The sequence below is a fragment of the Mytilus trossulus genome, chromosome 11, assembly GCF_036588685.1.
Source record: "Mytilus trossulus isolate FHL-02 chromosome 11, PNRI_Mtr1.1.1.hap1, whole genome shotgun sequence".
NCBI classification, from domain to species: Eukaryota; Metazoa; Mollusca; class Bivalvia; order Mytilida; family Mytilidae; genus Mytilus; species Mytilus trossulus.
Genome location: NC_086383.1, coordinates 43,296,845 through 43,312,966, shown reverse-complemented (window position 1 = coordinate 43,312,966; position 16,122 = coordinate 43,296,845). Strand labels below are relative to the sequence as shown.

The 16,122-nt window shown below is 32.7% G+C and overlaps 1 protein-coding gene across 1 annotated transcript; it reads right to left on the bottom strand.

The window, feature by feature from the left end:
• Window positions 1-3,704: 3,704 nt before the first annotated feature.
• Window positions 3,705-14,877, bottom strand: LOC134691148 (uncharacterized). Its single transcript, XM_063551433.1, has 6 exons — window positions 14,752-14,877; window positions 13,410-13,469; window positions 9,366-9,419; window positions 6,717-6,884; window positions 5,525-5,570; window positions 3,705-4,269 (listed from the first exon to the last, which is right to left on the bottom strand). The coding sequence occupies exons 1-6, from the start codon at window positions 14,791-14,793 to the stop codon at window positions 3,902-3,904; spliced, it is 738 nt and encodes a 245-aa protein (XP_063407503.1). The 5' UTR covers window positions 14,794-14,877; the 3' UTR covers window positions 3,705-3,901.
• Between the last annotated feature and the right edge of the window lie 1,245 nt (window positions 14,878-16,122).

The window sequence follows — 16,122 nt, the reverse complement described above, 5'->3', positions numbered from 1 at the left end:
AAATTCATAATTCTTTGAATCAAATTGGAAAAAGGTTAATTAGCATGGCACGTAAAGGCTTCCGCAATTTTCGGCGTTAGTCACTACATGTAAAGTTTTACAGAACGTAACGTCAAAACAAGTAAAAAAGCATGGTGTGACATTATGACTAGACAAAAGTAGTCGCTGACTGTGTCGTTAATACTTCCGACATGTGATCGAAAATGGGTTAAAAAAAATCCCTGAACAGTAGATTTTAATGTTATATAGTATTTTTTGTGCTATTATAATTTCAAAATTTCCCCCCTCCAAAACTGTAAAATATGACTTATCATACTTGTAACAAAAATTAAAAAACGGCGTTTTGTGACATTTTGACTAGACAAAACCAAAAAGATCGCATTTATTTTTTCTTCAATATTTTCTCTTAAAACTTCGACACAATTTTTTCATACACTTAAAATAAAAGTTTTCACGTTTGAATAAAATTTCATATCGTAGAAAAGACTGCAACTGTCTATTACTTTTCATAAGACACTTAACAAATACGCCAAAACGTCAGAAAACGGCGAGTGTGACATTTCAACGGATTTAATAAAATGAACAAATTAGGACATAATTTAAACAATACTTACTAATTGAAGACATAGAACGTTGTATATTTATTGCATAATTTTGACACAGGAAGGGTGGATATGTAAATTGTGGTTTGTATCTGCAGCATTCGTTCGAATTTTGAAGAGCTCCAAAAAATATGCGAGATTTGGGTTTGTGACAGAAATACAAATTTCAAAAAATCATGAATTCTGCTACGATCTTTTGAAATGTCGTAACAAAACTTTTTATTTATTTTTTCCTTATTATATATGGAATAAAAAGACATATCAGTTTTGGAATAATCTATTTGAATTACCTTTGAAAATCTCTCTTAACTTCACCCATATCCATATTTTTTTTCAATTTTCGGCTTGACCACAAAACAGGTGAACTTTTCGTCCTGATCAGACGCGTCCAGTTAACGATGACGTCATAAAGAAAACATACACCATTAACACCAAAGACTATTCTTGCGTGGTGTACAACTTTTTTTTAATAAGTTTAAAAAATTTGTCAGGGTTCCGCGGAACCCAGTGTCTCGCCTACTTTTGCTGTAAACTCCCAGGCTAAAAAATAATGAGGAAAACAATCCATAAAAATATTCCTCTTGATACTATCTTTTGATTGTAAGAAGCTTTTGTCCAAGTTTGGTAAAAATTTCAGGATAGTTTATGAATCTAATAAATGTTTAAAAACTTTAACTGCAGACTGTATGTAATGTTTCCCCGCAGAAAAACTAAGTCCATTTATAAGTAAAATACAGATACACAGGTACCAAATATTAAAAAAAATCCTTTCTCGATACTAGCTTTTGATCATAAACAAGCTTCTGTCCAAGTTTGGTACACATATAAAATGGTATAAGAAAGTCATTATTTTTTTAAAAAAATACCACAGAGTGAATGTGTTGTTTCCTAGCAGAAAACCTAAGTCCATTTAAAAGTATAATACAGAAAAAATGAATTATTTTTTTTTAAAATTTACTTCTGGACATTATCTCATGATCATAAACAAGCTTCTGTCCAAGTTTGGTACAAACCCAGGATAGTTAAAGAAAGTTATTAAAATTTAAAAAACTTTAACCACAGAGTGAATTTAATGTTTCCCCGCAGAAAAACTAAGTCCATTTATAAGTAAAAAACAGAAAAAACAGAATTTTATTTTTGCAAACTTTACTTCTGGATACTATCATGACTATCTTATGATCACAAACAAGTTTCTGTCCAAGTTTAGTAGAAATCCAGTATAGTTTAAGAAAGATATTCAAATTTAAAAAACTTTAACCACAGAGTGAATGTAATGTTTACCCGCAGAAAAACTAAGTCCATTTATAAGTAAAATATGGAAAAAAATGGAATTTTATTTTTACAAAATTTACTTCTGGATACCATCTTATGATCATAGACAAGCTTCTGTCCAAGTTTGGTAGAAATCCAGTTTAGTTTAAGAAAGTTATTAAAATTTCAAAAACTTTAACCACAGAGTGAATATTTGTTGACGCCGCCGACGACACCGACGACGACGGAATGTAGGATTGCTTAGTCTCGCTTTTTCGACTAAAGTCGAAGGCTCGACAAAAATGACAAGTATAACTTCAAAGCAAGGCTGATCATATGTCGCGGTGTTACTTGTCTACACGCTCAAAATCAGTGTTATTAGGGATCATTCGAGTAACAAAATGAATAAAAGTATTGATTTTAAGGCATATTCCATTTCTACTTTTAATTACGCACATTTTGATATATACATTTATATAGTTATCAATTCCGAAATTTCTAACAAATGCAATAAAGGCGAACTGGATTTGCAAAACCCGTATTATCACCAACACCGTACCTTGGCAAAAAAAAAACCAAATGCAACAACTAAAACAGTCAAAAACTTTATAAAGAAGTTAAATTATAAATCCAATATACTATAATTGTCAACCAACAGCATCACTACCTCCATATATATGTACATTGTATGGTTACATTTCCTATAGAGGCATTTTGAAACATTGAATATTTGGAAGAATTCATGATCATTATTACTCCATGTTTGTTGTACACAGGCACTTGTCTCAGATTTCCCCCCCCCCCCGATATACCTTAGTGTTATATTAAGGTATATAGGGAAAAAAATTCTGAGACAAGTGCCTGTGTTGTTGTACTATAAAATGCATATGATTCATAATTGCCAATGGCATTTGTTAGCAAGTACTAAACTATCCCAACAAAAGGTCCCGTAAATTTTAACGTCATCAATATCTGACGTCACAATGGAAAAATAAACAACCGATACCGGAAACACTGGAACTAACTTGCACGAGAAGCACTGTTATGGGTTTTTGCACGAGACGCACCTAATATGGGTTATCAGACCGGGCTGATAAGGGTTATCAGCCTGGGTGGGAAATTATGGCTTGTGTACTTCCGTTCGTTACACATATGCAAAAGCTATCATATTAATGCTAAGTATATGATAAAAATGCATATAGCAATTCAATTTCAATAGTTTATTAATATAGCAGATCATCATAACGTAACTCTCAAATTAATATAAAAAAAAGTTTAATTGTAATTGAAACAAAAACTTTATATTTTAACTTTTTTTAATTCACGCTAATTAAATATACTAATCTCTTGTATTAAGCATGTCGATGAGTAGTACATTAATTGTATTATGAACGCTGAAATTGAAGATATCGGAAGTTAACATAAAGTGGGAGTTCAATTGTTTTAGAATATTTAGCAACTTAACCAAAAAATGCAAATGCAAAAGAACATGCATGGACTGCATGTATCACATGAAAATGCAAAAAATATTACGTCACCTGAATTGTGTCACCTTAGGCGAGAGTACCAAAATAGATTTCAGATATACAATTAAACGAATACCTAATTTCAATTGTTTGTTTGTTCATTTTATCTATCTAATTGTAATAAATTATCAATAACAATTTGTAAAACTAAAAGATAAAGATTGTTTCAATTTAACCATTATCATGCATATGATCAAATAACATGTATTGTCAGATCGTACTGGACCGTACGCGTATGGTCGGACCATATGGGTATACGTATACGGTCCGGACCGTACGCGTACGGTCCAAATACTCATATCGTCTGGAACATATACGCTATACAAAAAGATTCTTTGATTAATATTGCTATATCTTAAAGTGTACTTGTATCCAAATTTTACTGTTTGGACATAATATATTAATTATATATATTTTTCATATCGTACGGAATTATATTATTGCTGTCATCTTGAAATTTTGTAAATTGTACTTATTTGGAGAGGCTTGTCTTAAAGTTGTTTTAACTTGCATCCAATCCTATTATATTTTATTACAGATGTTCTGACTATGACTGTTTTCTGGAAATATACCTGTTTCCGTACCAAAGCACTGACTGTCCTCTAACATGCTACTACTAGTACACACTTTCTGATTTTGTAGATCTTCGTTAAAAGCATCCATTTTCAAACTAGTATGATCAGTTTCACTTTTATAGTGACTGTTCTCAAGAGTAACACTCATCTTTTGTGGTTTATGAATATCTTTGACATAAACATCGTCTGTAGTGCCATCGGCAGAATCGTTCCTGCTATTTTTTTCGACACGGCGGAGTACATCCCTGTAGCTCCTAGTTCGGACATTTTGTTTCTGTTCTTTGGGTTCATTCTGTGCGTTCATTTGAGCATTAACTGGAATAAGAATTAAAACTGTTACGGTTATGGAAAGAGGATATATATCATTCGCATCAAGTCCAACGATTCACTGTTTGGTAACATTATATTATCGGGACTCCGGGATCGGGTGTTTTAAACTCGGGATTTCGGGGTTGATCCTTTCGAGTTCCGGTACTTCTTTTTTCGAATTTCGGGATGTCGGGATTATTTTTTTTTAATTCGAGACTTCGGGATTTCGTGTTTTAAGCCTGGGTTTTAGGGGTCAGTACCCGTCCCCCCACCCCACACACAAAACGGGAGTGCTGAGACGGTTTGATTTCCAATCAGACTGTACCGTAAACAGTAGCTGTGTTCAAACATGAAAGTATATTATATTGACTTTTCATTTAACACCCATGCTTCAAAGAAATAATTATGTGTTTAAGCTTGGATACACGTCAATAAAGCGACATACTATTTCTATGTTATGACAATCATAATAGCTTAGTATACAATAACCCATAATGATTCATCATGGCATTTTAAATAATAAGTTGAAACAAAAGTCACTCCATCTTCAAACGGGTTTTTTGTGAGAGAAAAAAATCGTACATGGGACCTTGTGTCTCTTCTGCTATTGTTGCTGTCATAGTAATGCTGACTGCTAAAACTAAATCAAAGTCAACGTATCACCTAAAGACGAAAAATAGTTAGATTGAAATTCTTTCTATTGATATTTCTTGATATTGAAGAAGCTTCCCAATTCCGTAGCATTTCATGAAGGGGTGACAAAGTTATTAATGTGTAAAAAGTAAAGTTCCATACTTGAAGTTCATCTAACTGATAGCTTTAAAGGGTCTAAAAGCACATATAAGAAAAATACACAATAAAAAAGAGGATTAAAAGGGAATGCTTTTATAAGAAATGGTGAATGTGTCCATTGGACAGTCACACATACATGATATGCTAGCTTGCACATAAAGTTATTTTAGACATTACTGACAAACTGTTACGGTAAAATTGACAACATGTATCCAATTTCAAATTTACGGCGACCTATAGTTGATAATGTTTGTGTCATTTTGGTCTTTTGTGGATAGTTGTTTCATTGGCAATCATACCACATTTTCTTTTATATTGATCGAAGTTTTGTTGTAGCAATTGTAATTGTTTTTATGAATGAACTTTTTTTTTTATCCCAATGAAAATGTTGAACAATTCATATCGCTTTCATGTATATTTTTCTGTTAAGTAATGATGCCTATTTACATAAAAGTCTATATAAACCCACCATTGTACTTTGATAGCTGGTCTGCCGGACCAACCCTCTTTATAATCTAAAAATATTGTACAAAAAAAATCAGTTATTTGTAAAATATTAAATTGTATCTATTGTATCTAAATTGTAAGTATGTGTGTTTGCATAAGTTTTGTTGGTGTTATTATATCTAACTAGTAGCAAACATGTCATGCATATTCAAATCATAAAATAAATTAATATACTTTGATTCAGTTCGCCATTAGGGAAAGCCAATATGACGTGTATTTCACTTGAAATGTTTGAACTTCCGCTATACGTACATTTATCTTACCTTCTATAGATTTATAGAGATATGATTGGTGAAAGGACTATGTATATATTCATGATATAGTGTGTCCTAAAGAAATATAGGGTTAGTTACCATACATGGTAAGTTACCATATGGGGGTTAGTAAGTAGTTACTTCCCTTTCAAAACAAAAAGATGCCACAACCCTTTATAAAAACAACACGGTGTTGAGGTAAAATCTGAAAGGATTCAACAGACGAAGAAATTGATGCATGTAATGAACGATTGAAATTAATTTATAAAATAAATTGAAAGACGTAATTAACAGTAGTATTTTTGGAAATGGTCAGTAAAGTTTTCATAGAAAAATAAAGCATGTTCAAGTTAGGAGCCTGTAAATCGTTTGTTGTCGTTTGTTTATGTGTTACATATTTGTTTTTCGTTCATCTTTAGTATATAAATAAGGCCGTTAGTTTTCTCTTTTGGAATTGTTTTACATTGTCATTTCGGGGCTTTTTACGGCCGACTATGGGCGGTATGGGCTTTGTCATTGATTAAGGCCGTACGGTGACCTATAGTTGTTAATTTCTGTGTCAATTGTGAAGAGTTGTCTCATTGGCAATCTGATACATCTTCTCAGTTTTTTGTGTTTTATATATTATATATGGGATATTCATTCATGCCTAACACAAAATCAATACCTGACATCAAGAAAACTTGCAAAACGAAAAAGGACAGGACTAGGTTATATAATCTAAGCCTTCGTATGTTCATTTCGTGTCTTTTCAACGTTGTTTTTTTTATCGAATTATATTTGTTTGTTATTATTGCGTACAGCCGTTAATTTAACTTTAAAAGCGAAAAAACAGACACATGAATATCGACAAGGGGATATACAAACTGCATTATTATATTTTTATAACACAATTTTTACCTCTTTATTTAACAAGAGCGGACGAGTAGTTCCTTTTTTCTTTACAGACAATTCTTTATTTTTCATTACGTCTTTGTCTTGAAGTTTAAACTGGATGTCCACCAATTTTCTTTTCAGATCTCTTGTTTCTGTATTTTCCAATTTAGATAATTGTTCCCTTTTGAATTCCTAAAAATCAATGTTCACGGTAGGTATAGTGTTCAGTTGGAATAGTGATTTTTGTTCGAGTAAATGAGACAAAGCAAACCATTTTACAAGAATATACTTAAAGATTACGAACCGCTCACTGATTTTACAGCAATATACTTATGCTCATGACGAACCGCTCACTGATTTTACAGCAATATAATTACACATGACAAACCGCTCACTGATTTTACAGCAATATACTAACACATTACGAACCGCTCACTGATTTTACAGCAATATTCTTACACATGACAAACCGCTCACTGATTTTATTGCAATATACTTACACATGACGAACCGCTCACTGATTTTACGGCAATATACTTACACATTACCAACCGCTCACTGATTTTACAGCAATATACTTACACATGACAAACCGCTCACTGATTTTACGGCAATATACTTACACATGACGAACCGCTCACTGAATTTACGGCAATATACTTACACATGACAAACCGCGCACTGATTTTACGGCAATATACTTACACATGACAAACCGCTCACTGATTTTACAGCAATATACTTACACATGACGAACCGCTCACTGAATTTACAGCAATATGCTTACACATGACAAACCGCGCACTGATTTTACGGCAATATACTTACACATGACGAACCGCTCACTGATTTTAAGGCAATATAATTACACATGACAAACCGCGCACTGATTTTACGGCAATATACTTACACATGACAAACAGCTCACTGATTTTACAGCAATATACTTACACATGACGAACCGCTCACTGAATTTACAGCAATATGCTTACACATGACAAACCGCGCACTGATTTTACGGCAATATACTTACACATGACGAACCGCTCACTGATTTTAAGGCAATATAATTACACATGACGAACCGCTCACTGAATTTTATGCCAATATACTTACCGTGACGAACCGCTCACTGAGTTTACAGCAATATACTTACACATGACGAACCACCCACTGAATTTACGGCAATATGCTTACACATGACAAACCGCTCACTGATTTTAAGGCAATATACTTACACATGACGAACTGCTCACTGAATTTTATGCCAATATACCTACACATGACGAACTGCTCACTGATTTTTAGGCAACATACTTACACATGACGAACCGCTCACTGATTTTACGCCAATATACTTTAAAACACACAACGAACCGCGCACTGATTTTACAGCAATATACCTACACAAGACAAACCTCTCATCAATTTTGCACCAATATACTGACACACGACGAAACCAATTTACAGCAGTATATTTCAAATTGTTAACAATGTGAACAGCTCTATGAAGAAATTTGCACGGCTATGTGTACGATGCAGATGCTATTAAAACACCTTTAGTAATAAAAAATATAGTTATCACATATTATAATCTTTTTTTGCCATATAAACAAATGAAACATGTTTGTGACAAACTTAAACAAAAAAAAAACCCAACCTAACATACACTCATACATATAATACATTTATCTTACCTCCTATACATTTCTAGGAATATGATCGGTTGAAAGCGACCTCGTGGAGACCGTGAATATTCAATATTAGGTTAGTAGGGAGGCGGGGCTTATTTCAATACACGGTTAGTAGTGGATTTACGACTTAGGCACTGTTTGATTATTTAAAAGTATTGAAAGTTCTGTTTAATATTGTTATATTAAGGTTGTTGATACTAGATATTTATCGTTTAAGTGCAGAACAACTGAAGAGGGTTCTTAGAATTGAACACTTGAACACTTTAATACAGAAACAAGAAGATGTGTTATGATAGCATATAAAACAACTTTAGTCTAATTTCAACAAATAAAGATAGTCGGTATGATAAATTCGTTACATAGTGTGCTAGTGACCTAATATGATATATACAAGGTAAGTAAATTCCATATGGGGTTCGAGCGAACCCATATGGTATTCACTGACCCTGTATATATCATATTAGGTCACTAAAACACTATGTTACTAATAATATCAAGTGTTGTAAGTATAGAATATAGTGGCAATTCAAAATACAAATTACGACATATCAATATAGTATTACCACAAAACTTTTAACCATGGTAAATCAGGAGTCCCTTGTCCTCAGTTCAAATGATTTTTTTTAAAAGAACCTTAACTTTATACTTGTTGAAAATTTGATGGATTGAGTATATATTGTAGCTTTTGTGTTATTTAATAGTGCAACTCATAAAGTCGGGATTTTGAGAAGCAATTTCAGAGAAGTAATTATTTCTTATTTGTTTTATTTATTTCGCAATGAAAAAAGAAGTGAAATTCATCATCTACATGTTTATCTTTAATAGGGCAAACATTACATAATCTAAGATTTCGTGGTACTTCTTTTTATATCTATACCTATATAATTCAAGTTCCAGACTATGATCACATATTCTAAATTTAGTAATAAGTTTACGAAATTCAAAGTTTGAATGTGACAAGTAAATTACAGATACATACCAATTCATCTTCAAGATCTTTTACCACCTCGGCAGGGTCTTCTTGGAATTCCCGCTGAAAAATAAATGATTGCGTAAGTAATCATTTGTAATATTTATATTGAGGAAAAATTTTTAAAGTTCAGCAACACATATTTTCGAATTTCAAAAATAAGCGATTATACTGCATTTCCTACATTTTAATGACAGATGCCGTATTGGTACATGAGAGGGCACATAACTTCGAATTTTCACTGAGTTTTAACTACAACTTTAATGGATATGTTCCAGACCGTATGAGTATTTGGACCGTACGCATACGGTCTGACTAATATTAAGAAGTTGGAAAGTTAAAATTAGATCATCATATAACAGATCAATATAATTTAACTCTCAAATTGATATAAACAAGTTTAATTGTAATTGAAAACAAAACACTTTATATTTTTATGATTTAAAAAATTCACGCTAATTGAATCTGTTAGTCTTGTATATAGCATGTCGATCACTCAGTAAAATAAATGAATCATGATCACTCAAATTGAAAATATCGGAAGTAATGCTGAGTTCACACGTAATTCGAATTCGATTCGCATCAACTAATTCGAATTAGTTGAATTCGCATTCCAAACGTTTTACGTCCTAACGTCAATTCTAATTAGTTAAATTCGCTTTAACCTCGAATTAAAAAAGAAGAGTGTGTGAACGCAATAACACGGGTGTCATTCGGTTTATCGAGAGAAATGATCGTGAAAGAATATCTAACGGCGGTCAAGTATTGAGCGACGATCGTGAAAGCCCTGGTAACGGATCGTGAAAGAAATTTAATGAAAATTCTAGGTCAGAATCTTTGAAAAAATCGCCTAATTTTCAAAACGCGGAACAAATCCGAACCAAAAAATATGTCTGTCAAAATTGTTTAACTTCCTCAACATAACTGTGAAATAAGAAAGAGAAAATATGCAGTACTTTATGAATAAACACAAAAGGCGCAATTCATGTCTATGAAATTAATTACAAATAATACGCTTTTTGTTACTATAATGGTCATATTTCAGTTCATCGTGATATATTTGAAATTTAATCTTTGGTGTATCTGATAGTACAGTAAAATTATGTTATGTTCTTCTCTTAAAAGCATTAATTTGTATATTGAAACCTTGAATTTGTTGAATATCCATCAAACTTGACCGTGAAAGATCAGGCAACGCATGATTTCGATCGTGAAAGATAATGCGTGACCAAATTATTACTAGTAATCAGAAATCAGTATTTCTTTTACCATTTGATAAACCTGCAACTGGTTGAAGCCTGTAACTAATTTAATAAGGATGAACATTAAAGCCATTTTTTTTATTCATCACTTTACCTCGAAAGTTAAAAAAAAAAAAAACAACTAAAACATCTCTAAATAAGTTTGAAAGATTCAGCTCTGAGAATCGGTCAAGTGCAATTCATACAGACCGACACTATTTAGCCAATAATATGGATATGCAACGTTTAAACCAAAATGATATCCATCAAACAAAAAATTACAGCAAAACAGCATCTTTATGAATAATTTGAGATTGAACGATAACCAACATTGTGTGCAACAGTACTTTCTTAAGTTCTGTATATACAACGCAGATGTGGATTGATTTAACTATATACTACAGACTATAGAATACAAGAGCATAAAATACTGTCCTGTCTCGTCTGCTTTACTTATGATAGTTAGTTTTATGTAACGTCTATAACCCCGCCACATTATTTATGCATGTGCCTGTCCTAAGTCAGGAGCCTGTAATTCAGTGGTTGTTGTTTGTTTATGTGTTACATATTTGTTTTTCGATCATTTTTTTAAACAAATAAGGCCGTTAGTTTTTTCGTTTGAATTGTTTTACATTTTCATATCGGGGCCTTTTATAGCTCACTATGCGGTATGGGGTTTGCTCATTGTTGAAGGCCGTACGGTGACCTAGAGTCTGTGTCACTTTGGTCTCTTGTGGATAGCTGTCTTTTTGGCAACCACATCTTCTTTTTTTAATATTATAATTGTCAATGGTTCATAAAAAGAGTGCAAGGTCAAGATGAACCATGACATACAGATCTGTACAAATATCCCGTAGACCAAATAAATGTGTTCCGATCTTTACAGTGCCTTAGAAACTGACAAATGTTAAAGTTATGCTTGGCCAATTAATTAGAAACATAAGGTCAAAAGTATATGAACCCTGACCGACAGCCAGACATAGACATCTTACTATTATTCAATATATCAAATACAATTGACGTCATCATGGTCATATATGAAACATGCAAACAGACATGTACACCATACACGAAATACCATGGCGCTATATCATACAGGTATATATCCAAAGGCTAAACAACATAAAATGAGCATTGCCGAATGATGCATGATAATGAGTTCGATGTTATTTGAAACCTTGCAGAAGTCGAAAATGTACACCTCACAATCATAACAACAGACAGTAATCCTAAAGCTGAACGAATCCGCGAAACGGACTTGACCACAAACATGAATCTTCATCCATGAAATAAGGCAAATTCGGGGTCAGGTATAACCTGTCTGATGGACATGTAGTTTATATGATCCAATATAAAAAAAAAATGTGGGTTATCCTATAATTCGTGATAAGTGAGTACTTCACATGACAATAAAACGCTTCATCCTACAATCATCCAACTATTTTACATTTCATTTAATATAAATATAATACTTTGAAAAGTTTAAACCTATTGAGGATGTTGACCTAAATAGCTTTTCTCAATACCAATAACAAATATTAACTATGATATAATTGAAGAATAATTTGAACGTCTTCGTAGCATCATATTTTTCACGATCCTTTTCACGATCTTCAAAAATGCGGTACGTGATCTTTCACGATCCAAAAAATCCATTTTTGTGTAAAAAGTTCTTTATTTACCAAGTTTCAGATAATGTTGTTTAAAATAAGTATAAGAAGCATTTGATTAATTCAAATAGAATGCCATTATACGTATTAAAGTAGGTTTTCTAGTAGAATTTGTGAAAAAATCATGTTTGTTTACATTTTTTATGTCATTGAAATATCGAGAAGCAATCTGCCTTTTGTTGTTTTGTAAAAACTATGTACTTTTAAAACTATATATTCTCACATACTGATCACAATGTTAAAGCATTTTGACAGACAGTTTTATTTTTTCGTAAATTTTTCTGCGTAATTAATTATGTTAGAATATGTATTGACCTTTCATTTGTCTTCTCGATTAAATGTCTTTCACGATCCGTTACCAGAACTTTCACGATCGTCGCTCAATACTTGACCGCCGTTAGATATTCTTTCACGCTCATTTCTCTCGATAAACCGAATGACACCCGTGAATAAGCGCATTCGATTCGAATTCAATTCGAATTAAATGTCCGTGTGAACGAGGCATCAATAGAACATGTAGAATGTGGGAGGCCAATTGTTTAAGAATATTTAGCAACTTTACAAAAAAAATGCAAATGCTATGGAAAAAACACGAACTGCAAAAATGTAAATGTATAAAATATTAGTACATTACTTGTGGTAGCAAGTGAAACATTGGTTGAGAGTACCAAAATTAGGATCAAGATATACAATTAAACACATATTTAATTTCAATTGTTCATTTGTTCATTTTATCCGTGTATATAATTGTAGTAATAATATTAGTAAAACTAAAAATAAAGATTGCGATTAATGTTAATTTGTTTAAATTTAACCCATATGATCTAGTATGGTATGCTCGTACTGGACCATACGCGTATACTCATGCGGTCGTACGTACGCGTATGGTCGGACCGTACGAGTATAGGTTTACGGTCAAAATACTCATTTGGTCTGGAACAGATATATCCTATTTTAATGTTTGATGAGCATTTTGACATTTTTGCATTGTTTCCATGATGAGAACAGAATCTCCAAAATTGTTGAAGGCCGTACGATGACCTATAGTTGTTAATTTCTGTGTTTCTTGTGGACAGTTGTCTCATTTGCAATCATACCACATCTTCTTTTACGTATAATAAAAAAAAAATAACAATACTCACATATGCAAATACTGGGTTCCCATCATTTATTTGGTGATAAGGTCTGTTTTGTTCAGGCTCCTAAATGAATTTAACACTACAAATCATATTCTTGTTATGCGCACACGCATTTGTGGCCATTACACAAAAATGAAACAAACAAATTAAAACATGCATGCATACATCCATAAAAAAAACTATCTAGCTCCTTCAGAAATAAAACAAAATCAAAAACAAAATCAAAGAGTTTCAATTAATGCAAATTCAATTTGGTATTATACTAATTTGTAAACATGAACAGACAATCGGACAAAAACTGATCTTTTGATTTGACGTTTTGCATGTTGGTGTTAAACACGTGTAACAAATATACATGCACACGAGGACAATAAACGATGTTGATGTGGTATACGTATAAACTCAGTTGAATTTTCTGTGCTGGTCCAAACGGTAAAGGTCCGGCAAAAAAGTAACAGTACCCGGACACATTTAGACTTCGTGCCGACCCGTGTAAGCTCACTTCTTATTGTCGTGTGCTTACCACACATCAATAACAAAATGCCAATTTTCAAGATTTTTAGTTTTATCCGATGGGGTTAGATCTCACGATTTCCTGCACGCAAACCGAGCTCCGGTTACCGAAGAGACCACAAAGGCTGTTCATGAATTCAAAAGGAATGTCTTTGTTCTTAGGTTTACAGTATTCCATTGACAATCAATAAATACATATTAATGCATACGAGAACTATTTATATACCATATATACTGAGTACTCCAATTTGAAAATATCCAATTATCTAATTGTATACTGAACGATTTTAAGAACACAACCCTAATTTTGTTGATTTCTTTTTACCAAATCTTGTTTGATTCTCCTAAAACTACTTTTCATGCTTATCATACTTCTTTCTCTTTACATAAAATCAATATCTGACTTACCTATGGTTATTGTGGCCATAGGCTCGTTGACTTAAATAACTCCAGTTGATATGAAACGACATTCAATTCTCACTTATTATTAAACCTAGAATGGTTTCATAGTGTCCAGCAAGAACCACCGATAATCCATTCAATTCTCACTTATTATTAAACCTAGAATGGTTTCATAGTGTCCAGCAAGAACCACCGATTGAATTGTCGTGTGTAAATGTAATCAGAGGCAAATTTAGGGGACAGAGGGCCCGGCCACACTTTTGTGGGTAAATTTTGGTTGGTTACACATGGAACCAATGAAGCGTGACGAGAGCGGGCCCCCTCTTAATTATGTAGTCGGAAATACGTTAGATATAACATCTTAAACCGTATATATATATATATATATATTATAAATATGAACCTCAACACCAATGCGATACAAACTTACGCCTGTTTCGAAGCCAAGTAATAACTTCAAATGTGAAAACATTTTCCTATATATCCTGTATTGTAAAATACTCAATCCGCTTGATTGTAAACAATACTCGTCAATATTTACACAGTCACGTGTCTATGTATAACGTTACGTAATTTGACTATACACACTTCACCTCGAAAAAAAAACAAAAAAATATAACTAATCAGGGGCGGATCCAGCAATTTAAAAAAAGGGGGGGTTCCAACTATATGCTCCCATTCAAATGCATTGATCGTCCCAAAAAAGGGGGGTCCCAAACCCTGGAAAACGCCCCCCCCCTTGATACACCACTGCTTATTATAGTACTGGTAAGTTTTTAACTCAAAGAGATAAAAAGGGTCGGACACAGGTTTGGCGAACTTATGAAGCCTTCTCCTTTATAAAGACAACAGTTACGTGACGTCAACATAAACAAAGAATTGAAAAAAAACTGACCACATATTCTTATTCGTCGGTGAAAAGACAAACTAATGAATAAAGACCTAGATGTATATAGAGAATGTAAAAGTTTTAATTTATGCATTTTATTCAGATAAACCAAAAACCTTTCCTGGATTTTGATGCTATTTCCCCCTTGTCTGCAGAAGATGTTAACAAACACCAATTGTTGTTCCCTATATTGTCCATGCAAATTAATAAGTGTATAGGTTCATGTGGACCATTTGGCCAAAAATAGCTGTATTTTCACCTCAAAATAAATTGAATTGAATGATTTAGAAACTTTAAAACTTAACTAGATTTGAAGTGCACTTTTTTCGTTTATGCAGAAGATGATAAAATTAAACTAGAGGCTCCAAAGAGCCTGTGTCGCTCACCTTGGTCTATGACTATTAAACAAAGGAAGCAGATGGATTCATGACAAAATTGTGTTTTGGTGATGGTGATGTGTTTGTAAATCTTACTTTACTAGTCTTGCTGCTTACATTTATCTCTATCTATAATGAACTTGGCCCAGTAGTTTCAGTGGAAAATGTTAATAAAAATTTACAAATTTTATGAAAATTGTTAAAAATTGACTATAAAGGACAATAACTCCTTAGGGGGTCAATTGACCATTTCGGTCATGTTGACTTATTTGTAAATCTTACTTTGCTGAACATAATTGCTGTTTACAGTTTATCTCTATCTATAATAAAATTTAAGATAATAATCAAAAACAGCAAAATTTCCTTAAAATTACCGATTCAGGGGCAGCAACCCAACAATGGGTTGTCAGATTCATCTGAAAATTATAGGGCAGATAGATCTTGATCTGATTAATAAATTTACCCCGTGTTGGATTTGCTCTAAATGCTTTGGTTTTTGAGTTATAAGTCAAAAACTGCATTTTACCCCTATGTT